Consider the following 27,785-nt stretch of genomic DNA (forward strand, 5'->3'; position numbering starts at 1 on the left):
TCTCTCTGTCTCCTCCTCTCTCTCTCTCTCTCTCTCTGTCTCTCTCTCTCTCTCTCTCTCTTAGCTGCTCTCTCTCTGTCTCTCTCTCTCTCTCTCTCTCTCTGTCTCTATCTCTGTCTCTCTCTATCTCTGTCTCTCTCTCTCTCTCTCTCTCTCTTATCTCTCTCTGTCTCTCTCTCTCTCTGTCTCTCTGTCTCTCTCTCTCTGTCTCTGTCTCTCTCTGTCTCTGTCTCTGTCTCTCTCTGTCTCTATCTCTCTCTCTCTCTCTCTCTCTCTCTGTCTCTCTGTCTCTCTGTCTCTCTCTCTCTGTCTCTCTCACACACACAGTAAATCACTTGCTACTTTACAGTGACAGGGCACCCTGTCACCCTCCTCAGACTAGGGACACATGGATGTTCCCCTGCTGAGCCTTATGGGAGGTCTAAATGTACCCAGGTCTAAATGTGGGATGTTATTTTTGGGGATGTTAATGTGTGGTTATTATTAAGTCACAGTGGGGAGGCAGGGGGCACGAAGCAGGAAAATATGTTCTCTTGAAGAGGAAGTTGTGTGTCAGCCTCCAGGTGTCTGGTATTTAGGATAATGTTTACTAGTGTTGAGGGAGTCTGGGTTGTCTGTTGCACTGGCTAATAATAGATTTATAGATTTATTAGGATCCCCATTTAACCAACACCTAGTCTTCCTGGGGTCTGACAACACAACCTAGGCCTGAACCCATAAAGAGAAAACAGAGGCCAGTTGGCCAGGAAAACCCCTTATCGGAAAAACCCTTGAGAGGAACCAGATCTTTCTGGCTGGGTGGAGGTGGAGATTTGATTAGAACAAATAGTTGTTGAAGTCATGTCTGTTCTAGTGTGTTCTGGGATCATTGACTTAGTCGTGTTTTGTTCTGCAGAAGTATATAATGTCTTCTCCTATAACAACAGAATCAGTAGAGGCAGTCTGGACCCTATAGCTCGGTTCTGATCCTGTGTCTTTTTATATGTTAGTGAACCCTGTGACAGAACAGTGGTCTGCGGGTCAGACAGTTCTCTCCTGTGGGTTCTAGGGCCAGAGATGTTCCCTGCGGAACAGAGGAAGCTCTAGTGATTAGTGACTAGCATTACCGACGGAACACAAAGGAGCTCTAGAGAGCCAGCAGAAACCCTGGTAATTGTTGCCGCGGGGAGGCTAAGATGGAGGATGCTGCTGGTTGGCATGGGGACAGTGTGTGTGTGTGAGACAGACAGACAGACAGACAGAGAGTTTATCTCGTTAGCCACCTGGGGGCTGGCTGGGTTGCCCTGACTCACCCCGTCTTGCTCCTCTCGCTCTCTCTCTTGCTCAGATTCAGATAAGCTTTAGTAGCATGAATGACAAAGCCACTGTTGCTAAAGCGAAGTGACATAATGACCTCCCTCTCTCTGTCTCAATTCAATTGAATTCAAGGGGCTTTATTGGCATGGTAAACAGATGTTAACATTGCCAAAGCAAGTGAAGTAGTCTCTACTTTGCCAAAGCAAATCTCTCTCTCTCTCGCTCTCTTTGTCGACTAGACTTAATGCATTTCGTTCAGTGATTCTTTCATTGATAGGCTAACTTCTCTGAACCATCTCTCCACGGTCTCTGTTAGTCCAACCAAACCATGTAAACAGAAAACACTTATTTTTTATGGCAGTCGAGCCTAATTGTGTGTGTTATGCAGTAGCACTCATAGTGTTGTCTCCCCCTGCAGGATATGAGAAGACATGTCGTGATGACCCTCCTGGACACTGAGCAGTCTTATGTGGAGTCACTCCGGACACTCATACAGGTAATACCACGCACACGTGCTAACAGATGGTTGAAGTTGTAATGTCTTAATGTTAAATGAATCCTCACCTCTTAGCCACATATCTCACCTGCCTCATTCAGACAGGCAGCCTCCCCACCCAGACCCCACCAACCCATCCTCAACCACACCCAGACCCCACCCACCCTCACTCCTCATCCTACTCTGGTCTTTGACGATACAGTTCGTTATGGAAGAGATGTTCAACCTCTCTGGTCTTTGACGATACAGTTCTTTATGGAAGAGATAATTCAACCTCTCTGGTCTTTGACGATACAGTTCTTTATGGAAGAGATAATTCAACCTCTCTGGTCTTTGACGATACAGTTCTTTATGGAAGAGATGTTCAACCTCTCTGGTCTTTGACGATACAGTTCTTTATGGAAGAGATGTTCAACCTCTCTGGTCTTTGACGATACAGTTCTTTATGGAAGAGATGTTCAACCTCTCTGGTCTTTGACGATACAGTTCTTTATGGAAGAGATGTTCAACCTCTCTGGTCTTTGACGATACAGTTCTTTATGGAAGAGATGTTCAACCCCTCTGGTCTTTGACGATACAGTTCTTTATGGAAGAGATGTTCAACCTCTCTGGTCTTTGACGATACAGTTCTTTATGGAAGAGATGTTCAACCTCTCTGGTCTTTGACGATACAGTTCTTTATGGAAGAGATGTTCAACCTCTCTGGTCTTTGACGATACAGTTCTTTATGGAAGAGATGTTCAACCTCTCTGGTCTTTGACGATACAGTTCTTTATGGAAGAGATGTTCAACCTCTCTGGTCTTTGACGATACAGTTCTTTATGGAAGAGATGTTCAACTTCTCTGGTCTTTGACGATACAGTTCTTTATGGAAGGGATGTTCAACCTCTCTGGTCTTTGACGATACAGTTCTTTATGGAAGAGATGTTCAACCTCTCTGGTCTTTGACGATACAGTTCTTTATGGAAGAGATGTTCAACCTCTCTGGTCTTTGACGATACAGTTCTTTATGGAAGGGATGTTCAACCTCTCTGGTCTTTGACGATACAGTTCTTTATGGAAGAGATGTTCAACCTCTCTGGTCTTTGACGATACAGTTCTTTATGGAAGAGATGTTCAACCTCTCTGGTCTTTGACGATACAGTTCTTTATGGAAGAGATGTTCAACCTCTCTGGTCTTTGACGATACAGTTCTTTATGGAAGAGATGTTCAACCTCTCTGGTCTTTGACGATACAGTTCTTTATGGAAGAGATGTTCAACCTCTCTGGTCTTTGACGATACAGTTCTTTATGGAAGAGATGTTCAACCTCTCTGGTCTTTGACGATACAGTTCTTTATGGAAGAGATGTTCAACCTCTCTGGTCTTTGACGATACAGTTCTTTATGGAAGAGATGTTCAACCTCTCTGGTCTTTGACGATACAGTTCTTTATGGAAGGGATGTTCAACCTTTCATTCAGACAGTAGAAGCTGATAGAGAAATGCTTATTTATTGTTCAGTCCTACATGTCTCATTATTACAGCCTTTATTAGCAAGGCACTGTTACATAATATATTGTGTGGGCATGTGGGATGATATTGCCTGTACCGTGTGTGCGCGTGCGTGCGTATGCGTTGGTGTGCACAACAAGGAGGGAAACAGATCCAGGATGCTCTCCCTAGTAATATAAATGAGTGAGGGGAAGGAGAGAATGAGGACCGAGGGAGAAGGGCTGGCCTCTGTGTTTTCTAACACAGTCACTGATCACTACAGAGGTGGACGTGGAAATGTTCCTATAGCAACACGGGGAAGCGTTCCTATAGCAACACGGGGAAGCGGTTAGAACATTTAATGCAGTGAAACTGCCACTCCACAGAAGCTCCAAAATGGAGTATGTAATAAAAGAGATCTGATTGGCTGTTAGAACCACATGGTTCCGTTAACTAGGTTAACCTAAATGTCAGTTGGCTTTTCATAGCCGATCATTAAGAGTATCTCTACCACTCCTGCTGTCTCTAGAGTTGAAAACAGCAGGACTGGGACAGTGAACAGGTCAGGATTCCATAGCCGCAGGCAGAACAGTTGAAACTGGAGCAGCAGCACGGCCAGGTGGACTGGGGACAGCAAGGAGTCATCATGTCAGGTAGTCCTGAGACATGGTACTAGGGCTCAGGTCCTCCGAGAGAGAGAAAGAAAGAATTAGAGAGAGCATACTTAAATTCACACAGGACACCGGATAAGACAGGAGAAGTACTCCAGATATAACAAACTGACCCTAGCCCCCCGACACATAAACTACTGCAGCATAAATACTGGAGGCTGAGACAGGAGGGGTCAGGAGACACTGTGGTCCCATCCGATGATACTCCTGGACAGGGCCAAAAAGGACGGATATAGCCCCACCCACTTTGCCAAAGCACAGCCCCCACACCACTAGAGGGATATCTTCAACCACCAACTTACCATCCTGAGACAAGGCCGAGTATAGCCCACAAAGATCTCCGCCACGGCACAACCCGGGGGCCAACCCAGACAGGCAGATCACGTCAGTGACTCAACCCACTCAAGTGACGCACCCCTACTAGGGACGGTATGAAAGAGCCCTAGTAAGCCAGTGACTCAGCCCCTGTAATAGGGTTAGAGGCAGAGAATCCCAGTGGAGAGAGTGGAACTGGCCAGGCAGCAAGGGCGGTTCGTTGCTCCAGAGCCTTTCCGTTCACCTTCCCACTCCTGGGTCAGACTACACTCAATCATATGACCCACTGAAGAGATGAGTCTTCAGTAAAGACATAAAGGTCGAGACCGAGTCTGCGTCTCTCACATGGATAGGCAGACCATTCCATAAAAATGGAGCTCTATAGGAAAAAGCTCTGCCTCCAGCAGTTTGCTTAGAAATTCTAGGGACAATTAGGAGGCCTGCGTCTTGTGACCGTAGCGTACGTGTAGGTATGTACGGCAGGACCAAATCAGAGAGATGGGTAGGAGCAAGCCCATGTAATGCTTTGTAGGTTAGCAGTAAAACCTTGACATTAGCCCTTGCCTTAACAGGAAGCCAGTGTAGAGAGGCTAGCACTGGAGTAATATGATCATACCATATTATCACCATACTGAGAGACCTCACCATACCATATTATCACCATACCATATTATCACTCTTCCATATTACCACCATACCATATTACCACCATACCATATTATCATCATACTGAGAGACCATACCATATTACCACCATACCATATTATCACCATACTGAGGGACCATACCATATTATCACCATACCATATTATCACCATACTGAGAGACCTCACCATACCATATTATCACCATACCATATTATCACCATACTGAGGGACCTCACCATACCATATTATCACCATACCATATTATCACCATACCATATTATCACCATACTGAGGGACCTCACCATACCATATTACCACCATACTGAGAGACCATACCACATTACCACCATACCATATTATCACCATACCATATTACCACCATACCATATTATCACTTTACCATATTACCACCATACTGAGAGACCATACCACATTACAACCATACCATATTACCACCATAACATATTATCACCATACCATATTATCACCATACCATATTATCACCATACCATATTATCACCATACCTTATTATCACCATACCATATTATCACCATACCTTATTATCACCATACCATATTATCACCATACCATATTATCACCATACCATATTATCACCATACCATATTATCACCATACCATATTACCATACCATATTATCACCATACCATATTATCACCATACCATATCACCATACCATATTACCACCATACCATATTATCACCATACCATATTATCACCATACCATATCACCATACCATATTATCACCATACTGAGGGACCTCACCATACCATATTATCACCATACCATATTATCACCATACCATATTATCACCATACCATATTATCACCATACCATATTATCACCATACCATATCACCATACCATATTCTCACCATACCATATTATCACCATACCATATTATCACCATACCATATTACCACCATACCATATTATCACCATACCATATTATCACCATACCTTATTATCACCATACCATATTATCACCATACCATATTATCACCATACCATATTACCATACCATGTTATCACCATACCATATTATCACCATACCATATCACCATACCATATTACCACCATACCATATTATCACCATACCATATTACCACCATACTGAGGGACCTCACCATACCATATTGGAGGAAAGGCATGTTGTAGTGTAGCGTAGCATAAGGTAACCAGTCCATCCAGTATGCATAACAATAAAGTCTGGAGTATAGACTAGACCCGAGGATGTACCAAAGATATCTTAAATCAGTTTTGTTTCATGTGTGTCTTCCATGTGTAATACGTGGTGGGCTATGTATTGTATAACAGAACCATCTTCATTTTAATTCAGGTTTTTTCACGAGCCAGGGCTCATATACAGGCCTATGCCGATGCATCAGCTCTAATATGGTTGTGGGTGTTTTGAATGAATCATGCCCTTAGAAAGCGCTGTCCATTTCCGTATGTTGGGCTTTGAAACAACATCCACTACGACCATGTTTTCCCCTCTGTTTCAACCTTGCTGTTGAACTTCTTTCTTCACATTGATCATCACAGTGAGGTGAGTTTTAAAAGCAGGATACTGTTTGGATGATGAGTGTTTGATGTGATTTTAGATTGCATTTGCATTGATGTCAGAGTGGTTATAGGGACAATAGAGGCCTGAGTACCAGACCATTAGCACCTGATGGAGGGACACTAGAGCCCTGAGTACCAGGACATTAGCACCTGATGGAGGGACAATAGAGCCCTGAGTACCAGGACATTAGCACCTGATGGAGGGACAATAGAGGCCTGAGTACCAGGACATTAGCACCTGATGGAGGGACACTAGAGCCCTGAGTACCAGGACATTAGCACCTGATGGAGGGACAATAGAGGCCTGAGTACCAGACCATTAGCACCTGATGGAGGGACAATAGAGGCCTGAGTACCAGGACATTAGCACCTGATGGAGGGACACTAGAGCCCTGAGTACCAGGACATTAGCACCTGATGGAGGGACACTAGAGCCCTGAGTACCAGGACATTAGCACCTGATGGAGGGACAATAGAGCCCTGAGTACCAGACCATTAGCACCTGATGGAGGGACAATAGAGGCCTGAGTACCAGGACATTAGCACCTGATGGAGGGACACTAGAGCCCTGAGTACCAGGACATTAGCACCTGATGGAGGGACAATAGAGGCCTGAGTACCAGGACATTAGCACCTGATGGAGGGACAATAGAGCCCTGAGTACCAGGACATTAGCACCTGATGGAGGGACAATAGAGCCCTGAGTACCAGTCCATTAGGACCTGATGGAGGGACAATAGAGGCCTGAGTACCAGACCATTAGCACCTGATGGAGGGACAATAGAGGCCTGAGTACCAGACCATTAGCACCTGATGGAGGGACAATAGAGGCCTGAGTACCAGGACATTAGCACCTGATGGAGGGACAATAGAGCCCTGAGTACCAGGACATTAGCACCTGATGGAGGGACAATAGAGGCCTGAGTACCAGGACATTAGCACCTGATGGAGGGACAATAGAGCCCTGAGTACCAGGACATTAGCACCTGATGGAGGGACAATAGAGGCCTGAGTACCAGGACATTAGCACCTGATGGAGGGACAATAGAGCCCTGAGTACCAGGACATTAGCACCTGATGGAGGGACACTAGAGCCCTGAGTACCAGGACATTAGCACCTGATGGAGGGACACTAGAGCCCTGAGTACCAGGACATTAGCACCTGATGGAGGGACAATAGAGCCCTGAGTACCAGGACATTAGCACCTGATGGAGGGACAATAGAGCCCTGAGTACCAGGACATTAGCACCTGATGGAGGGACAATAGAGCCCTGAGTACCAGGACATTAGCACCTGATGGAGGGACAATAGAGCCCTGAGTACCAGGACATTAGCACCTGATGGAGGGACAATAGAGCCCTGAGTACCAGGACATTAGCACCTGATGGAAGAACAATAGAGCCCTGAGTACCAGGCCATTAGCACCTGATGGAGGAACAATAGAGCCCTGAGTACCAGGCCATTAGCACCTGATGGAGGGACAATAGAGGCCTGAGTACCAGGCCATTAGCACCTGATGGAGGGACAATAGAGCCCTGAGTACCAGGACATTAGCACCTGATGGAGGGACAATAGAGCCCTGAGTACCAGGACATTAGCACCTGATGGAGGGACAATAGAGCCCTGAGTACCAGGACATAGGACCTGATGGAGGGACAATAGAGGCCTGAGTACCAGGACATTAGCACCTGATGGAGGGACAATAGAGCCCTGAGTACCAGGACATAGGACCTGATGGAGGGACAATAGAGGCCTGAGTACCAAGACATTAGCACCTGATGGAGGAACAATAGAGGCCTGAGTACCAGGACATTAGCACCTGATGGAGGGACAATAGAGCCCTGAGTACCAAGACATTAGCACCTGATGGAGGAACAATAGAGGCCTGAGTACCAGGACATTAGCACCTGATGGAGGAACAATAGAGGCCTGAGTACCAGGCCATTAGCACCTGATGGAGGAACAATAGAGGCCTGAGTACCAGGACATTAGCACCTGATGGAGGAACAATAGAGCCCTGAGTACCAGGCCATTAGCACCTGATGGAGGAACAATAGAGGCCTGAGTACCAGTCCATTAGGACGTGATGGAGGGACAATAGAGCCCTGAGTACCAGGCCATTCATACCAGATGGAGGGACAATAGAGCCCTGAGTACCAGGCCATTAGGACCTGATGGTAGTTAGCAAGTTGGGTACTACCAAAGCATGTCCAGAGTGCATAAGAGGAGATTACCATGACTCAACGATCATGTGGAATTCTACTGTGGTCATGACTCATGACTGCCGGTGCGGCAACACAACAGCCCTAGGTACAGCCTACTAGTTAACAAAATAATATTGCCATTATTATCGAAACGATATATTGTCAAAAATAATATCCTGATATGTTACTACCAATTTTTTTCCAATCGCTAGTAGATACTGTGGGCCGATGACACACACACACAGAGAGGACTCAACCTCATGACTCTATTCCTGATGTACAATAAAGGCTGTTTTTTTTAACTCAAGCTCTCTCTCTCTCTTTCTCACTCTCTCGCTCTCTCGCATCTCTCTCTCTCGCTCTCTCGCTCTCTCTCTCTCTCTCTCTCTCTCTCTCTCTCTCTCTCTCTCTCTCTCTCTCTCTCTCTCTCTCTCTCTGTGTGTGTAGGGCTATATGCGGCCTCTGAAGCAGCCAGACAGTGGCTCCCTAGTTGATCCCTCATTGGTGGATGAGATGTTCTATCAGATTCCAGAGATCCTGGAGCACCATGAGCACTTCCTGGAACAGGTCACCGGCTGCATTAGCCAATGGCACGACAGACAGACCGTGGGACAGTTGCTTATCCAATCAGTAAGTACCTCCCTCCATCCAATCACTGTGAATAATGGAGAAACCACGGGTGAAAGTAAGTCGGTAGGGTCCGGTACGGCGTCCCGGTGAATTAAATAGTGGGGGTAGAACCTGAGCCTGTCCTAGTTGACACAAAATGCCAAGAAAACTGGAAGCTATTACAACACAGCCAAATTAAAAAGGAGAGAATTGATTTGAAACCGGCGGGTGGTGTACACTCTAAATCTGAGTTGTGGTTCGACGAGAACACTTCCATTTTGCCAAGACGGAGATGGGTGACCGAGACGCACGCGGACAAGGTCAGAGATGAGTGACCGAGACGCACGCGGACAAGGTCAGAGATGAGTGGTCGAGACGCACGCGGACAAGGTCAGAGATGAGAGACCGAGACGCACGCGGACAGGTTCAGAGATGAGACACCGAGACGCACGAGGACAAGGTCAGAGATGAGTGGTCGAGACCAAGACGCGCTCGGACAAGGTCAGAGATGAGTGACCGAGACGCACGCGGACAGGTTCAGAGATGAGAGACCGAGACGCACGCGGACAAGGTCAGAGATGAGTGGTCGAGACCAAGACGCGCTCGGACAAGGTCAGAGATGAGTGACCGAGATGCACGCGGACAAGGTCAGAGATGAGTGGTCGAGACCAAGACGCGCTCGGACAGCAGTGCAGTATAAGCCTAGTGCCAATCACAGAATACCATTACATACACACAGGTGGTTTAGAACAGGTGTCTTTCTCTCGTCATCAAGTCACTGTCTGGATGCTGGGATGATGTTTGTGAGTGGACCGATGTGCGTGGCTAGCCTACAGGAGAGCCTTTTTTGAAGTGATTGACAATCAGAGGAAAACATAGTGACTGGTTGTGTTTATGCCACATTACAAGGTAATGCATGTTAACAGGGATATGATATATTTACTATGCCCACAGAGAGGCTATATGAAATGAATAGGGATTCTATATGTAGTTCTACCTAGGCTATAAACACAATGTGTGGGTGCTTGGGTAATAAATGACATCTACTTCCACCTCTAGGGAAAAACCCTGTGCACAATGTATTTTCTACCTGTTGTATTTCTATGATAGATACGTGTTTCTCTAAATGCTGTCTTGCTGGTGTTGCAGATCTATTTAAGTAGTAATGTTTTGTTGCAGAGTACATTGGTCAGCATTTTCTAACTCGGAGCACTGAAGGCCTCTTGTGACTGTGGTTCTACAGGACCTCTTGATCTGTCTACAGACTGGGGACTATGGAGTGTGTGTGTGTGTGTGTGTGTGTGTGTGTGTGTGTGTGTGTGTGTGTGTGTGTGTGTGTGTGTGTGTGTGTGTGTGAGAGACGTAGGCATGTTAATTAAGGAGGTGCTCTATCTCAGAGGTAATGAGTCCTGGTGTCTCGCTGTCTTCTTGCTACAGAACACACACACCCACCTAATTACCTCAGAGAGAGACACGGCACACACATTTCACCCCTAAATAGTAAAGTACAGTGACTTCCCCTGAGTCTCCTCTCCTGGTCCATGTTTAACCCCCTGTCTCCTCTTCTGGTCCATGTTAAACTCCCTGTCTCCTCTCCTGGTCCATGTTTAACCCCCTGTCTCCTCTCCTGGTCCATGTTTAACCCCCTGTCTCCTCTCCTGGTCCATGTTTAACCCCTGTCTCCTCTCCTGGTCCATGTTTAACCCCCTGTCTCCTCTCCTGGTCCATGTTTAACCCCCTGTCTCCTCTCCTGGTCCATGTTCTTCAATAAAGTCTATGTTGTCATTCAACGAGACAACTCATTTTCATGCAAATGTTTTAATTAAGAAGTACTGCACCAAACATTTTAATTAGATGTAAAAAAATATGTGATTTAAGATCTCCTTGGCAAAAATGACAAAATTAATGACAGATTTCTTGAGTTATCTTAGACTATTTTGAGGAGAGTGTATACTGGCTACGGCGTCTCAAAGTTGACAAACAGTACTCGTTCTTTTAAGGGAGTATGCGAACACACTCATCTGGTAACCCGGCTAGGCGCCAGCTGAACTGAAGCATGCTGAAGCCTTTATCCTAACCAGTGTAGCATCACTAGCCTATACAGCCAGACTGTGTAGCATTGTTAGCCCATGCTAGTGAAATGCAGTCAGACTGTGTAGCTTTGTTAGCCCATGCTAGTGAAATGCAATCAGAATCTATAGCATTGTTAGCCCATGCTAATGAAATGCAGTCAGACTGTGTAGCATTGTTAGCCCATGCTAGTGAAATGCAGCCAGAATGTGTAGCATTGGTAGCCCATGCTAGTGGAATGAAGCGAGTAGTAATCCCTTGACCTCTCTGAACTGTCACCCCCCATTCACCTCTCTCTCACCCCCTCACCCTCTTCACCCTCTTCACCCCTCTCATCCTCTTCACCCCTCTCTCACCCCCTCACTTCTCTCACCCCCGCCCCTCTCTCTCTCTCACCCCTCAGCCCTTCTCCCCTTCTACAGTTCAGCCTCTTGTGGTGAGACCCTGTCAAAACACATCTGTCTCAGTAGCCCTGAACTGGCCTTGACCCCGTGTACTAGCACATTCTGAACCTATGTGGCGACTATGCAGTCTTGCTCTCTCCTTTGACAGACAGCCAACAGTAACATCATGTACAGTTGGTAGACCCACGATAGTGGGATCCATTCCTGGGACCATAACATTTATGCACGTATGACTGTAAGTGGCTTTGGATAAAAGTGTCTGCTAAATGGCATATAGTAGTATTATAGTAGTATTATTAGGCCCAGTTAGGGCCAGCCTTGTGTTTCTAGAACCAGGGCGGGTGTGTCAGAGAGTTGGCCTGCCAGTTAGGGCCAGCCTTGTGTTTCTAGAACCAGGGAGGGTGTGTCAGAGAGTTGGCCTGCCAGTTAGGTACAGCCTTGTGTTTCTAGAACCAGGGAGGGTGTGTCAGAGAGTTGGCCTGCCAGTTAGGGCCAGCCTTGTGTTTGTAGAACCAGGGAGGGTGTGTCAGAGAGTTGGCCTGCCAGTTAGGGCCAGCCTTGTGTTTGTAGAACCAGGGAGGGTGTGTCAGAGAGTTGGCCTGCCAGTTAGGGCCAGCCTTGTGTTTGTAGAACCAGGGAGGGTGTGTCAGAGAGTTGGCCTGCCAGTTAGGGCCAGCCTTGTGTTTGTAGAACCAGGGAGGGTGTGTCAGAGAGTTGGCCTGCCAGTTAGGGCCAGCCTTGTGTTTGTAGAACCAGGGAGGGTGTGTCAGAGAGTTGGCCTGCCAGTTAGGGCCAGCCTTGTGTTTGTAGAACCAGGGAGGGTGTGTCAGAGAGTTGGCCTGCCAGTTAGGGCCAGCCTTGTGTTTGTAGAACCAGGGAGGGTGTGTCAGAGAGTTGGCCTGCCAGTTAGGGCCAGCCTTGTGTTTGTAGAACCAGGGAGGGTGTGTCAGAGAGTTGGCCTGCCAGTTAGGGCCAGCCTTGTGTTTGTAGAACCAGGGAGGGTGTGTCAGAGAGTTGGCCTGCCAGTTAGGGCCAGCCTTGTGTTTCTAGAACCAGGGAGGGTGTGTCAGAGAGTTGGCCTGCCAGTTAGGGCCAGCCTTGTGTTTGTAGAACCAGGGAGGGTGTGTCAGAGAGTTGGCCTGCCAGTTAGGGCCAGCCTTGTGTTTCCAGACGTTCTGTTTACATGCTGTTCAGTTCCACCTGTCCAGACTCCACAGTGGAGGGTGTGTCAGAGAGTTGGCCTGCCAGTTAGGGCCAGCCTTGTGTTTCCAGACGTTCTGTTTACATGCTGTTCAGTTCCACCTGTCCAGACTCCACAGTGGAGGGTGTGTCAGAGAGTTGGCCTGCCAGTTAGGGCCAGCCTTGTGTTTGTAGAACCAGGGAGGGTGTGTCAGAGAGTTGGCCTGCCAGTTAGGGCCAGCCTTGTGTTTGTAGAACCAGGGAGGGTGTGTCAGAGAGTTGGCCTGCCAGTTAGGGCCAGCCTTGTGTTTGTAGAACCAGGGAGGGTGTGTCAGAGAGTTGGCCTGCCAGTTAGGGCCAGCCTTGTGTTTGTAGAACCAGGGAGGGTGTGTCAGAGAGTTGGCCTGCCAGTTAGGGCCAGCCTTGTGTTTGTAGAACCAGGGAGGGTGTGTCAGAGAGTTGGCCTGCCAGTTAGGGCCAGCCTTGTGTTTCTAGAACCAGGGAGGGTGTGTCAGAGAGTTGGCCTGCCAGTTAGGGCCAGCCTTGTGTTTGTAGAACCAGGGAGGGTGTGTCAGAGAGTTGGCCTGCCAGTTAGGGCCAGCCTTGTGTTTCCAGACGTTCTGTTTACATGCTGTTCAGTTCCACCTGTCCAGACTCCACAGTGGAGGGTGTGTCAGAGAGTTGGCCTGCCAGTTAGGGCCAGCCTTGTGTTTCCAGACGTTCTGTTTACATGCTGTTCAGTTCCACCTGTCCAGACTCCACAGTGGAGGGTGTGTCAGAGAGTTGGCCTGCCAGTTAGGGCCAGCCTTGTGTTTCCAGACGTTCTGTTTACATGCTGTTCAGTTCCACCTGTCCAGACTCCACAGTGGAGGGTGTGTCAGAGAGTTGGCCTGCCAGTTAGGGCCAGCCTTGTGTTTCCAGACGTTCTGTTTACATGCTGTTCAGTTCCACCTGTCCAGACTCCACAGTGGAGGGTGTGTCAGAGAGTTGGCCTGCCAGTTAGGGCCAGCCTTGTGTTTCCAGACGTTCTGTTTACATGCTGTTCAGTTCCACCTGTCCAGACTCCACAGTGGAGGGTGTGTCAGAGAGTTGGCCTGCCAGTTAGGGCCAGCCTTGTGTTTCCAGACGTTCTGTTTACATGCTGTTCAGTTCCACCTGTCCAGACTCCACAGTGGAGGGTGTGTCAGAGAGTTGGCCTGCCAGTTAGGGCCAGCCTTGTGTTTCCAGACGTTCTGTTTACATGCTGTTCAGTTCCACCTGTCCAGACTCCACAGTGGAGGGTGTGTCAGAGAGTTGGCCTGCCAGTTAGGGCCAGCCTTGTGTTTCCAGACGTTCTGTTTACATGCTGTTCAGTTCCACCTGTCCAGACTCCACAGTGGAGGGTGTGTCAGAGAGTTGGCCTGCCAGTTAGGGCCAGCCTTGTGTTTGTAGAACCAGGGAGGGTGTGTCAGAGAGTTGGCCTGCCAGTTAGGGCCAGCCTTGTGTTTGTAGAACCAGGGAGGGTGTGTCAGAGAGTTGGCCTGCCAGTTAGGGCCAGCCTTGTGTTTCCAGACGTTCTGTTTACATGCTGTTCAGTTCCACCTGTCCAGACTCCACAGTGGGTGTATTTAGGTTATGAATATAGTGTGTTTGTGGACTGGAGCTTTGGGATGTAGTGTTTGAAAGTCTGAGCAGTTCATTCCAGATTGATGAAGGAGAGATTTGTGCTTTTTATAACATTTGCCACTTAAAGATCCAATGTAGCTGTTTTAATCTAAATATCAAATCATTTCTGGGTAACAATAAAGTACCATACTGTGATTTGTTTTAAATTAAAATGGACATTTAAAAAAAACTAAAATAGCTTCTTGGTGATGTCACCAGGATGGAGAGAGGGGGGAGACAGGTGACTGCGTAGGTGTACAGCACAGGGGACTGCTGAGGGGAGGACAGGCTCGTAATAACGTCTGAAAGGCAGTGAATGGAATGGTATCAAACACATGGAAACCATCTGTTCTGTAAACCATGTGCTCGATGCCATTCCATTCATTCCATTTCAGCCGTTACTATGAGCCTGTCCTCCCCAATTAAGGTGCCACTGGCCTCCTGACGGTGTACAGCACCTGATTTATCACACTTTGAACGATAGAGCAGCCTTTCTCCATCCTGCTATCACTCCTTACAAATGGAGAGTGGGATGATGGGAGAGAGGGATGATGGGAGAGTGGGATGATGGGAGAGAGGGATGATGGGAGAGTGGGATGATGGGAGAGTGGGATGATGGGAGAGTGGGATGATGGGAGAGAGGGATGATGGGAGAGAGAGATGATGGGAGAGAGGGATGATGGGAGAGTGGGATGATGGGAGAGAGGGATGATGGGAGAGAGGGATGATGGGAGAGTGGGATGATGGGAGAGTGGGATGATGGGAGAGAGGGATGATGGGAGAGAGGGATGATGGGAGAGAGGGATGATGGGAGAGAGGGATGATGGGAGAGAGGGATGATGGGAGAGTGGGATGATGGGAGAGTGGGATGATGGGAGAGAGGGATGATGGGAGAGAGGGATGATGGGAGAGTGGGATGATGGGAGAGAGGGATGATGGGAGAGTGGGATGATGGGAGAGAGGGATGATGGGAGAGAGGGATGATGGGAGAGAGGGATGATGGGAGAGAGGGATGATGGGAGAGAGGGATGATGGGAGAGAGGGATAATGGGAGAGAGGGATGATGGGAGAGTGGGATGATGGGAGAGAGGGATGATGGGAGAGAGGGATGATGGGAGAGAGGGATGATGGGAGAGAGGGATGATGGGAGAGAGGGATGATGGGAGAGTGGGATGATGGGAGAGTGGGATGATGGGAGAGTGGGATGATGGGAGAGAGGGATGATGGGAGAGAGGGATGATGGGAGAGTGGGATGATGGGAGAGAGGGATGATGGGAGAGAGGGATGATGGGAGAGAGGGATGATGGGAGAGAGGGATGATGGGAGAGAGGGATAATGGGAGAGTGGGATGATGGGAGAGTGGGATGATGGGAGAGTGGGATGATGGGAGAGTGGGATGATGGGAGAGAGGGATGATGGGAGAGAGGGATAATGGCGAGGGTAGCTCTTTTCACAAGTGGTCATAATGCCTATTTCTGTGTTACCATTAAACCATCTCTGTCTGTCTGTCTGTCTGTCTGTCTGTCTGTCTGTCTGTCTGTCTGTCTGTCTGTCTGTCTGTCTGTCTGTCTGTCTGTCTGTCTGTCTGTCTGTCTGTCTGTCTGTCTCACTCTGTGTCTGTCTGTCTGTCTGTCTGTGTCTGTCTCACTCTGTCTGTCTGTCTGTGTCTGTCTCACTCTGTCTGTCTGTCTGTCTGTCTGTCTGTCTGTCTGTCTGTCTGTCTGTCTGTCTGTCTGTCTGTCTGTCTGTCTGTCTGTCTGTCTGTCTGTCTGTCTGTCTCACTCTGTGTCTGTCTGTCTGTGTCTGTCTCACTCTGTCTGTCTGTCTGTGTCTGTCTCACTCTGTGTCTGTCTGTCTGTCTGTCTGTGTCTGTCTCACTCTGTCTGTCTGTCTGTCTGTCTGTCTGTCTGTCTGTCTGTCTGTCTCACTCTCTGTCTGTCTGTCTGTCTGTGTCTGTCTCACTCTCTGTCTGTCTGTCTGTCTGTCTGTCTGTCTGTCTGTCTGTCTGTCTGTCTGTCTGTCTGTCTGTCTGTCTGTCTGTCTGTCTGTCTGTCTGTTTTTCTGTCTGTCTGTCTCACTCTCTGTCTGTCTGTCTGTGTCTGTCTCACTCTGTCTGTCTGTCTGTCTGTCTGTCTGTCTGTCTGTCTGTCTCACTCTGTGTCTGTCTGTCTGTCTGTCTGTGTCTGTCTCACTCTGTCTGTCTGTCTGTGTCTGTCTCACTCTGTCTGTCTGTCTGTCTGTCTGTCTGTCTGTCTGTCTGTCTGTCTGTCTGTCTGTCTGTCTGTCTGTCTGTCTGTCTGTCTGTCTGTCTGTCTCACTCTGTGTCTGTCTGTCTGTGTCTGTCTCACTCTGTCTGTCTGTCTGTGTCTGTCTCACTCTGTGTCTGTCTGTCTGTCTGTCTGTGTCTGTCTCACTCTGTCTGTCTGTCTGTCTGTCTGTCTGTCTGTCTGTCTGTCTGTCTCACTCTCTGTCTGTCTGTCTGTCTGTGTCTGTCTCACTCTCTGTCTGTCTGTCTGTCTGTCTGTCTGTCTGTCTGTCTGTCTGTCTGTCTGTCTGTCTGTCTGTCTGTCTGTCTGTCTGTCTGTTTTTCTGTCTGTCTGTCTCACTCTCTGTCTGTCTGTCTGTGTCTGTCTCACTCTGTCTGTCTGTCTGTCTGTCTGTCTGTCTGTCTGTCTGTCTGTCTGTCTGTCTGTCTGTCTGTCTGTCTCTCTCTGTCTGTCTGTGTCTGTCTCTCTCTGTGTCTCTCTCTGTCTGTCTGTGTCTCTCTCTCTCTGTGTGTGTCTCTCTCTCTGTCTGTGTCTCTCTCTCTGTCTGTCTGTGTCTGTCTCTGTCTGTGTCTCTCTCTCTCTGTCTGTCTCTTTTCATTTCCTTTCCGCCCTCTCATTTCGGTCTCTCCTCCTCACTCATCTCCATTGTGTAGAAGAAAGGCAGGTCAGAGTGAGTCACAGTGTGTGTCAGTGTGGGGAGCATGCCATAATGCGTGTTGTGCAACATGTCCTGTGGATGTGTGCGTTTGTCTCTCTCCCCACGGAGGATGCCCCTTTCTCCACGGAGGAATGCCCCTTTCCCCACGGAGGAATGCCCCTTTCCCCACGGAGAAATGCCCCTTTCCCCACGGAGGAATGCCCCTTTCCCCACGGAGAAATGCCCCTTTCCCCACGGAGGAATGCCCCTTTCCCCCACGGAGGAATGCCCCTTTTCCCCATGGAGGAATGCCCCCTTTCCCCCACAGAGGAATGCCCCTTTCCCCACGTAGGAATGCCCCTTTTCCCCACGGAGGAATGCCCCTTTCCCCACGGAGGAATGCCCCTTTCCCCACGGAGGAATGCCCCTTTTCCCCACGGAGGAATGCCCCTTTCCCCACGGAGGAATGCCCCTTTCCCCACGGAGGAATGCCCCTTTCCCCACGGAGGAATGCCCCTTTCCCCTAATTGAGGAATGCCCCTTTCCCCACGGAGGAATGCCCCTTTCCCCTAATTGAAGAATGCCCCCTTCTCCTAATTGAGGAATGCCCCTTTCCCCACGGAGGAATGCCCCTTTCCCCACGGAGGATTGCCCCTTTCCCCATGGAGGAATGCCCCTTTCCCCTAATTGAGGAATGCCCCTTTCCCCTAATTGAGGAATGCCCCTTTCCCCTAATTGAGGAAAGCCCCTTTCCCCTAATTGAGGAATGCCCCTTTCCCCACGGAGGAATGCCCCTTTCCCCACGGAGGAATGCCCCTTTCCCCTAATTGAGGAATGCCCCTTTTCCCCACGGAGGAATGCCCCTTTCCCCACGGAGGAATGCCCCTTTCCCCTAATTGAGGAATTCCCCTTTCCCCTAATTGAGGAATGCCCCTTTCCCCACGGAGGAATGCCCCTTTCCCCCAATTGAGGAATGCCCCTTTCCCCCAATTGAGGAATGCCCCTTTCCCCCAATTGAGGAATGCCCCTTTCCCCTAATTGAGGAATGCCCCTTTACCCCAATTGAGGAATGCCCCTTTCCCCCAATTGAGGAATCCCCCTTTCCCCCAATCGAGGCATGCCCTTTTTACTTTGGTTTTTAAGCCTGGAGGGAGGCTTCCTATGTATCACCATATTGGCCAATCCCAGCCAGAGCCAGGCTCACCAACCACTTGTTGCCGGGCAAGATTCACCCTCCTTCATTGTCAGTTTATAGCCTGTCGCATGCTTCGAACAGGTCAGCGCATATATTATGACAAAATGTTTTTGTTTGTTTTGGTGTTTGGTAGTTGTTTTTTCTTCCACGCCCCTTTTTCAGTGATTGGTCAACAGTACTACTCCTAGTCAGAGTGGAAACTATGGACGGGATTCTTTAATGAAGCGTTTGTTGTCATTCAACAAGAGATGACTAATTTTCTTGCTTTTTTTTTTCACTTGAGAAATACTGCACCAAACGTCTTAGTCACACAATTTTATATCTAACTAAGACCTACTCTGCAAAAACGACAAAATGAATGACAGATTTCTTGATTTATCTCAGATTAATTCAGACTATTTCAGGTGATGTATACTGGATATGTTGTTGCTACGGTGTCTCTAAAGGGACAAACAGTAATATTGCCACTTTTTTTTCTCTTGTTTTTCAAGCAAAAGTATTTTAAGGGAGTATACGAGGCACAGGCAGTTCCTCACTCTACGTAGCTGGATTATGCTAGAAGCAAATCAAACCTAGTATGAGGGGGGGCCTTTTACACTGTGTTTATACTCCAGTTTGCCTGTTAACTTTCTCTCTCCTCTCCTCTCTATCTTTCTCTCTTCTACACAGTTCTCCAAAGAGATTCTTGCTAATATTTATTCAGCATACATCGATAACTTTCTGAACGCCAAAGACGCCGTGAGGATCGCAAAGGAGGCCAAGCCGGCATTCCTCAAGTTCCTGGAGGTGAGTGTGTACACTGCCATTCAAAAGTTTAGGGTCACTTAGAAATGCCCTTGTTTTCCATGGAAAAAATACATGAAACGAGTTGCAAAATGAGTAGGAACGTAAGTCAAGACGTTGACAAGGTTATAAATAATGATTTTTATTTCAATAATAATTGTGTCCTTCAAACTTTGCTTTCGTCAAAGAATCTTGCAATTACAGCCTTGCAGACCTTTTGGAGTTCTAGTTGTCAATTTGTTGAGGTAATCTGAAGAGATTTCACCCCATGCTTCCTGAAGCACCTCCCACAAATTGGATTGGCTTGATGGGCACTTCTTACGTACCATACGGTCAAGCTGCTCCCACAACAGCTCAATAGGGTTGAGATCCGGTGACTGTGCTGGACACTCCATTACAGACAGAATACCAGCTGACTGCTTCTTCCCTAAATAGTTATTGCATAGTTTGGAGCTGTGCTTTGGGTCATTGTCCTGTTGTACAAGGAAATTGGCTCCAATTAAGTGCTGTCCAGTACACAACGTTGTATGAGATCTTCAGTTTCTTGGGAATTTAGTGCAAGGAATAGCCTTCATTTCTCAAAACAAGAATAGACTGATGAGTTTCAGAAGAAAGTTAATTGTTTCTGGCCATTTTGAGCCTGTAATCGAACCCACAAATGCTGATGCTCCAGATACTCAACTAGTCTAATGAAGGCCAGTTTTATTGCTTCTTTAAGCAGAACAACAGTTTTCAGCTGTGCTAAGATAATTGCAAAAGGATTTTCTAATGATCAATTAGCCTTTTAAAATGATAAACTTGGATTAGCTAACACAACGTGCCATTGGAACACAGGAGTGATGGTTGCTAATAATGCCTGTGTAGATAGTCCATAAAAACAGCCAGCCGTTTCCAGCTACAATAGTAATTTACAATATTAACAATGTATACACTGTATTTCTGATCAATTTTATGTATTTTAATGGACAAAAAATGAGCTTTTAAAAACTAGGGCATTTCTAAGTGACCCCAAACTTTTGAACGGTAGTCTGTCTGCTGTTGATATGAGTGTGTTTGTGTAGATGAGTGTGATACATGGACTTGTCTCTGTGTCTTTATCGTGTGTGTGTGTGTGTGTGTGTGTGTGTGTGTGTGTGTGTGTGTGTGTGTGTGTGTGTGTGTGTGTGTGTGTGTGTGTGTGTGTGTGTGTGTGTGTGTGCGTGCGCACATCCTGTCCCTGTTGCTCTTCCAATGGCAGTTCTCTCAGGAGGTTTTCTTTAGAAAGAGACACTCGATCACTCATCCCCTGATGCCGGGCGAACACTACAGGACTTTCAAAATCCTAACATGGCTGAGCCTCTCACATTAAACAACCGTCTTTCCTGTAGCTTGTTGTCTTGGCAATGTAGTGATGCTCACACTAAACCATGTGACACAGACGGGAGGTCACACAATACAACATTCTTCACGTGGTCGTGAGGGTTTCTACATACCACACTAAAACAATGACACGATTAGATTATTAATGTAGCTAGAACGAGCTGTGGCTCAAAGCAGCCTCATAAACGTTTCCAGTCAGACATTCACACTTTGCATACAGTGTTGAAATATCTAGCCAACCGTTTGAATTGAATAATATTGCCTGCGAACTTCAGAGCTCGTAACAATTTTGACGCTTTGGTTAAAGGCAAGTACAAACGCATTCTAGTACTAGTGTCCTGTCCTTCTCTAGTCTACATGTTCAGTCTAGTACTAGTCACCTGTCCTTCTCTAGTCTACATATTCATTCTAGTACTAGTCATCTGTCCTTCTCTAGTCTACATGTTCAGTCTAGTACTAGTCACCTGTCCTTCTCTAGTCTACATATTCATTCTAGTACTAGCCACCTGTCCTTCTCTAGTCTACATATTCAGTCTAGTACTAGTCACCTGTCCTTCTCTAGTCTACATATTCATTCTAGTACTAGTCATCGGTCCTTCTCTAGTCTACATATTCATTCTAGTACTAGTCACCTGTCCTTCTCTAGTCTACATATTCATTCTAGTACTAGCACCTGTCCTTCTCTAGTCTACATATTCATTCTAGTACTAATCATCTGTCCTTCTCTAGTCTACATATTCATTCTAGTACTAGTAACCTGTCCTTCTCTAGTCTACATATTCATTCTAGTACTAGTCACCTGTCCTTCTCTAGTCTACATATTCATTCTAGTACTAGTCATCTGTCCTTCTCTAGTCTACATATTCATTCTAGTACTAGTCATCTGTCCTTCTCTAGTCTACATATTCATTCTAGTACTAGTCACCTGTCCTTCTCTAGTCTACATATTCATTCTAGTACTAGCCACCTGTCCTTCTCTAGTCTACATATTCATTCTAGTACTAGCCACCTGTCCTTCTCTAGTCGACATATTAATTCTAGTACTAGTCACCTGTCCTTCTCTAGTCTACATATTCATTCTAGTACTAGTCATCTGTCCTTCTCTAGTCTACATATTCATTCTAGTACTAGTCACCTGTACTTCTCTAGTCTACATATTCATTCTAGTACTAGTCATCTGTCCTTCTCTAGTCTACATATTCATTCTAGTACTAGTCACCTGTCCTTCTCTAGTCTACATATTCATTCTAGTACTAGTCACCTGTCCTTCTCTAGTCTACATATTCATTCTAGTACTAGCACCTGTCCTTCTCTAGTCTACATATTCATTCTAGTACTAGTCATCTGTCCTTCTCTAGTCTACATATTCATTCTAGTACTAGTCACCTGTCCTTCTCTAGTCTACATATTCATTCTAGTACTAGCACCTGTCCTTCTCTAGTCTACATATTCATTCTAGTACTAGTCATCTGTCCTTCTCTAGTCTACAGATTCATTCTAGTACTAGTCATCTGTCCTTCTCTAGTCTACATATTCATTCTAGTACTAGTCATCTGTCCTTCTCTAGTCTACATATTCATTCTAGTACTAGTCACCTGTCCTTCTCTAGTCTACATATTCATTCTAGTACTAGTCATCTGTCCTTCTCTAGTCTACATATTCATTCTAGTACTAGTCACCTGTACTTCTCTAGTCTACATATTCATTCTAGTACTAGTCATCTGTCCTTCTCTAGTCTACATATTCATTCTAGTACTAGTCACCTGTCCTTTCTCTAGTCTACATATTCATTCTAGTACTAGCCACCTGTCCTTCTCTAGTCTACATATTCATTCTAGTACTAGTCACCTGTCCTTCTCTAGTCTACATATTCATTCTAGTACTAGTCACCTGTCCTTCTCTAGTCTACATATTCATTCTAGTACTAGTCACCTGTCCTTCTCTAGTCTACATGTCGCTGATCACTTTTCCCAAAACTTGTCGTTGCACGTTCACACTACAAAGGCATTGCAGATTTTGTGTCGATAAAATCAAACATGTTTGAAAATATCTGGTCAGGATGTCTGGGACTTCTCAAAGACGGGATCGATAGCCCTCGGATTACGTCTCTGACCCGAGTAGGCGACGACATAGATTTGATCTCCGATCTTCTAAACGTGTCTAGGACAGCTTAATTGGGTCCACAGTCGTGTAGTGTACACCTGGCTTGAGGTTGAGAAGTATGGCCCAGTTCCTCTGGATTACACACACACAGGTGTGATAGGCAGGTTCTGCTGAAGGGAATCATTTACATTTGAGTAATTTATCAGGCGTGGGAGGGCCAAGAGGCCAGAGGGGACCGAACGCAGTGCTCAGGTTGGGGTGTAGTGTTTGAGCATAGCCTGAAGGTAGGGAGGGGCAGTTCCTCACTAGTCAGATGGCTACTGATTGGCAGAGCTGAGACATTGAGCTCAAAACATGTGGATGTGTGTTCCTGCATGTCTGTCTGTGTATAGTTCAGTGTGTGTGTGTGTGTGTCTATTTCTCCATCTGTTGTTTTTATCCCCTCTATAGTTGACCTTTGACCAGACTAGATTACTTTTAAAAAGTCACAGGTCTTCTTCAGTGAGACGGTCACAGGAGGGTGACTGATCAGAATGTGGAACCATACCGCCATCTAGTGTCTGTCGAGAAACCAGACCGATTATTCACACCGTATGGCTCATATGTACTGTATGTCTGACTAGAACTCTGTCCTGTTCTCCCTGTCTCTCTTTTATCCCCCCCCCCCCCACACACACACACACACACACACACAGACCAGTATGCGTGAGAACAAGGAGAAGCAGGCCCTGGGTGATCTGATGATCAAGCCTGTCCAGAGGATCCCCCGTTATGAGCTGCTGGTCAAGGTGAGTCCCCTCAACTCTGCCGAACTCAGTCAATCAATCAAATGTATTTATACAGCCCTTACATCAGCAGGTGTCACAAAGTGCTGTACAGAAACCCAGCCCATGCAGATGTAGAAGCACAGTGGCTAGGAAAAACTCCCTAGAAAGGCAGGAACCTAGGAAGAAACCTAGAGAGGAACCAGGCTCTGAGTGGTGGCCAGTCCTCTTCTGGCTGTGCTGGGTGGAGATTATAACAGTACATGGCCAAGATGTTCAGGATCCCCATGGTTCCCTCTGCCTAACTGGGGTAAATCCTAGGCAAGACTCAGGCTTCTCCTGGCCTAGCTATTTCCACAATGTCAACCAATTTAGTGTTGAAGGCCTGCGTATGAAAGATGAAAATAAGCTTGTATTTAGTGTTGAAGTCCTGCATATGAAAGATGAAAATAAGCTTGTATTTAGTGTTGAAGGCTTGCGTATGAAAGATGAAAATAAGCTTGTATTTAGTGTTGAAGGCCTGCGTATGAAAGATGAAAATAAGCTTGTATTTAGTGTTGAAGGCCTGCGTATGAAAGATGAAAATAAGCTTGTATTTAGTGTTGAAGGCCTGCGTATGAAAGATGAAAATAAGCTTGTATTTAGTGTTGAAGGCCTGCGTATGAAAGATGAAAATAAGCTTGTATTTAGTGTTGAAGGCCTGCGTATGAAAGATGAAAATAAGCTTGTATTTAGTGTTGAAGGCCTGCGTATGAAAGATGAAAATAAGCTTGTATTTAGTGTTGAAGGCCTGCGTATGAAAGATGAAAATAAGCTTGTATTTAGTGTTGAAGGCCTGCGTATGAAAGATGAAAATAAGCTTGTATTTAGTGTTGAAGGCCTGCGTATGAAAGATGAAAATAAGCTTGTATTTAGTGTTGAAGGCCTGCGTATGAAAGATGAAAATAAGCTTGTATTTAGTGTTGAACGCCTGCGTATGAAAGATGAAAATAAGCTTGTATTTAGTGTTGAAGGCCTGCGTATGAAAGATGAAAATAAGCTTGTATTTAGTGTTGAAGGCCTGCGTATGAAAGATGAAAATAAGCTTGTATTTAGTGTTGAAGGCCTGCGTATGAAAGATGAAAATAAGCTTGTATTTAGTGTTGAAGGCCTGCGTATGAAAGATGAAAATAAGCTTGTATTTAGTGGGGCAAAAAAGTATTTAGTCATTTTATGTTCCAATATAATTTGCAAATAAATTCATAAAAAATCCTACAATGTGATTTTCAGGATTTTTTTTCCTCATCTTGTCTGTCATAGTTGAAGTGTACCTATGATGAAAATTACAGGCCTCTCTCATCTTTTTAAGTGGGAGAACTTGCACAATTGGTGGCTGACTAAATACTTTTTTGCCCCACTGTATATGAAGGCGTATTCTCTTACAGGTGGTGCTTCCTTTTACTTGGTAGTAAAATGTGGTGTCCCTGTTCTCTAGGATCTGTTGAAGCACACTCCTGAGGAACATCCAGACCACCCGTTGCTATTGGACGCCCAGAGAGACATCAAGCGATTGGCTGAGAAGATCAATAAGGGGCGTCGCTCTGCGGAGGAGGTGGAGAGAGAGACACGCGTCATGCAGGAGATAGAAGCCCACATCGAGGGAGTGGAACACGTCAGAGATGTAGGACACTCACACGCACACTACCGTTCAAAAGTTTAGGGTCACTTAGAAATGTCCTTGTTTTTGAAAGAAAATACTTTCTTTTTTTTTTACATTAAAATAACATAAAATTTATCAGAGACATTGTTAATATTGTAAATGACTTGTTGCTGGAAACGGCATATTTAATTCAGGGAATATCTACATAGGCCCATTATCAGCAACCATCACTCCTGTGTTCCAATGGCACGTTGTGTTAGCTAATCCAAGTTTATAATTTTAAAAGCCTAATTGATCATTAGAAAACCCTTTTGCAATTATGTTAGCACAGCTGAGAACTGTTGTTCTGATTAAAGAAGCAATAAAACTGTCCTTCATTAGACTAGTTGAGTATCTGGAGAATCAGCATTTGTGGGTTCGATTACAGGCTCAAAATGACCAGAAACAATTAACTTTCTTCTGAAACTTGTCAGTCTATTCTTGTTTTGAGAAATGAAGGCCATTCAATGCGAGAAATTGCCAAGATCTTGTACAACGCTGTGTACTACTCCCTTCACAGGACAGATCAAACTGGCTCTAACCAGAATAGAAAGAGGAGTGGGAGGCCCCGGTGCACAACTGCGCAAGCGGACAAGTACATTAGTGTCTAGTTTGAGAAACAGACGCCTCACAAGTCCTCAACTGGCAGCTTCATTAAATATTACCTGCAAAACACCAGTCTCAATGTCAACAGTGAGGAGGCGTCTCCGGGATGCTGGCCTTCTAGGCAGAGTTGCAAAGAAAAAGCCATATCTCAGACTGACCAATAAAAAGAAAAGATTAAGATGGGCAACAGAACACAGACACTGGACAGGAAGATGGACAGACAAATCTAAGTTTGAGGTGTTCGGATCACAAAGAAGAACATTCGTGAGATGCAGAAAAAATGAAAAGATGCTGGAGGAGTGCTTGACGCGATCTGTCAAGTATGGTGGAGGCAATGTGATGGTCTGGGGTGCTTTGGTGGTGGTAAAGTGGGAGATTTGTTCAGGGAGAAGGAAGGCTATCACTCCATTTTGCAACGCTATGCCATATCCTGTGGACGGCGCTTAATTGGCACCAATTTCCTCCTACAACAGGACAATGACCCAAAGCACAGCTCCAAACTATGCAAGAACTATTTAGGGAAGAAGCAGTCAGCTGGTATTCTGTCTGTAATGGAGTGGCCAGCACAGTCACCAGATCTCAACCCTATTGAGCTGCAGCTTGACCGTATGGTACATAAGAGGTGCTCATCAAGCCAATCCAACTTGTGGGAGGTGCTTCAGGAAGCATGGGGTGAAATTTCTTCACATTAGATTGACAATACATTAAACATGCTGTTGTGCAAATGGAATAGACAACAGGTGGAAATTATAGGCAATTAGCAAGACACCCCCAATAAAGGAGTGGTTCTGCACGTGGTGACCACAGACCACTTCTCAGTTCCTATGCTTCCTGGCTGATGTTTTGGTCACTTTTGAATGCTGGCGGTGCTTTCACTCTAGTGGTAGCATGAGCCGGAGTCTACAACCCACACAAGTTGCTCAGGTAGTGCAGCTCATCCAGGATGGCACATCAATGCGAGATGTGGCATGAAGGTTTGCTGTGTCTGTCAGCGTAGTGTCCAGATTATGGAGGCGCTACCAGGAGACAGGCCAGTACATCAGGAGACGTGGAGGAGGCCGTAGGATGGCAACCACCCAGCAGCAGGACCGCTACCTCCGCCTTTGTGCAAGGAGGAGCACTGCCAGAGCCATGCAAAATGATCTCCAGCAGGCCACAAATGTGCATGTGTCTGCTCAAACGGTCAGAAACAGACTCCATGAGGGTGGTATGAGGGCCCGACATCCACAGGTGGGGGTTGTGCTTACAGCCCAACACTGTGCAGGATGTTTGGCATTTGCCAGAGAACACCAAGATTGGCCAATTCGCCACTGGCTCCCTGTGCTCTTCACAGATGAAAGCAGGTTCACACTGAGCACATGTGACAGTCTGGAGACGCCGTGGAGAACGTTCTGCTGCCTGCAACATCCTCCAGCATGACCGGTTTGGCGGTGGGTCAGTCATGGTGTGGGGTGGCATTTCTTTGGGGGGCCGCACAGCCCTCCATGTGCTCGCCAGAGGTAGCCTGACTGCCATTAGGTACCGAGATGAGATCCTCAGACCCCTTGTGAGACCATATGCTGCTACATAGGCCCATTATCAGCAACCATCACTCCTGTGTTCCAGGAGTGCGGTTGGCCCTGGGTTCCTCCTACTGCAAGACAATGCTAGACCTCATGTGGCTGGAGTGTGTCAGCAGTTCCTGCAAGAGGAAGGCATTGATGCTATGGACTGGCCCGTCCGTTCCCCAGACCTGAATCCAATTGAGCACATCTGGGACATCATGTCTCACTCCATCCACCAACGCCACGTTGCACCACAG

At 46.6% G+C, this 27,785-nt stretch overlaps 1 protein-coding gene across 1 annotated transcript in view; it reads left to right on the forward strand.

Annotated features, from left to right (window-relative positions):
• The window catches only part of LOC109909503 (rho guanine nucleotide exchange factor 17-like), a 108,283-nt gene that overhangs the window by 64,839 nt on the left and 15,659 nt on the right, over positions 1–27,785 (forward strand). Inside the window, exons 2-6 of the mRNA XM_031795392.1 lie at positions 1,715–1,792; positions 9,134–9,316; positions 19,361–19,477; positions 23,632–23,724; positions 25,175–25,360. Of these exons, the coding sequence (XP_031651252.1) occupies positions 1,715–1,792; positions 9,134–9,316; positions 19,361–19,477; positions 23,632–23,724; positions 25,175–25,360 (657 nt within the window). The remainder of the gene's footprint in view (positions 1–1,714; positions 1,793–9,133; positions 9,317–19,360; positions 19,478–23,631; positions 23,725–25,174; positions 25,361–27,785) is intronic.

Source organism: Oncorhynchus kisutch, linkage group LG18 (assembly GCF_002021735.2).
Source record: "Oncorhynchus kisutch isolate 150728-3 linkage group LG18, Okis_V2, whole genome shotgun sequence".
Taxonomy (NCBI): domain Eukaryota; kingdom Metazoa; phylum Chordata; class Actinopteri; order Salmoniformes; family Salmonidae; genus Oncorhynchus; species Oncorhynchus kisutch.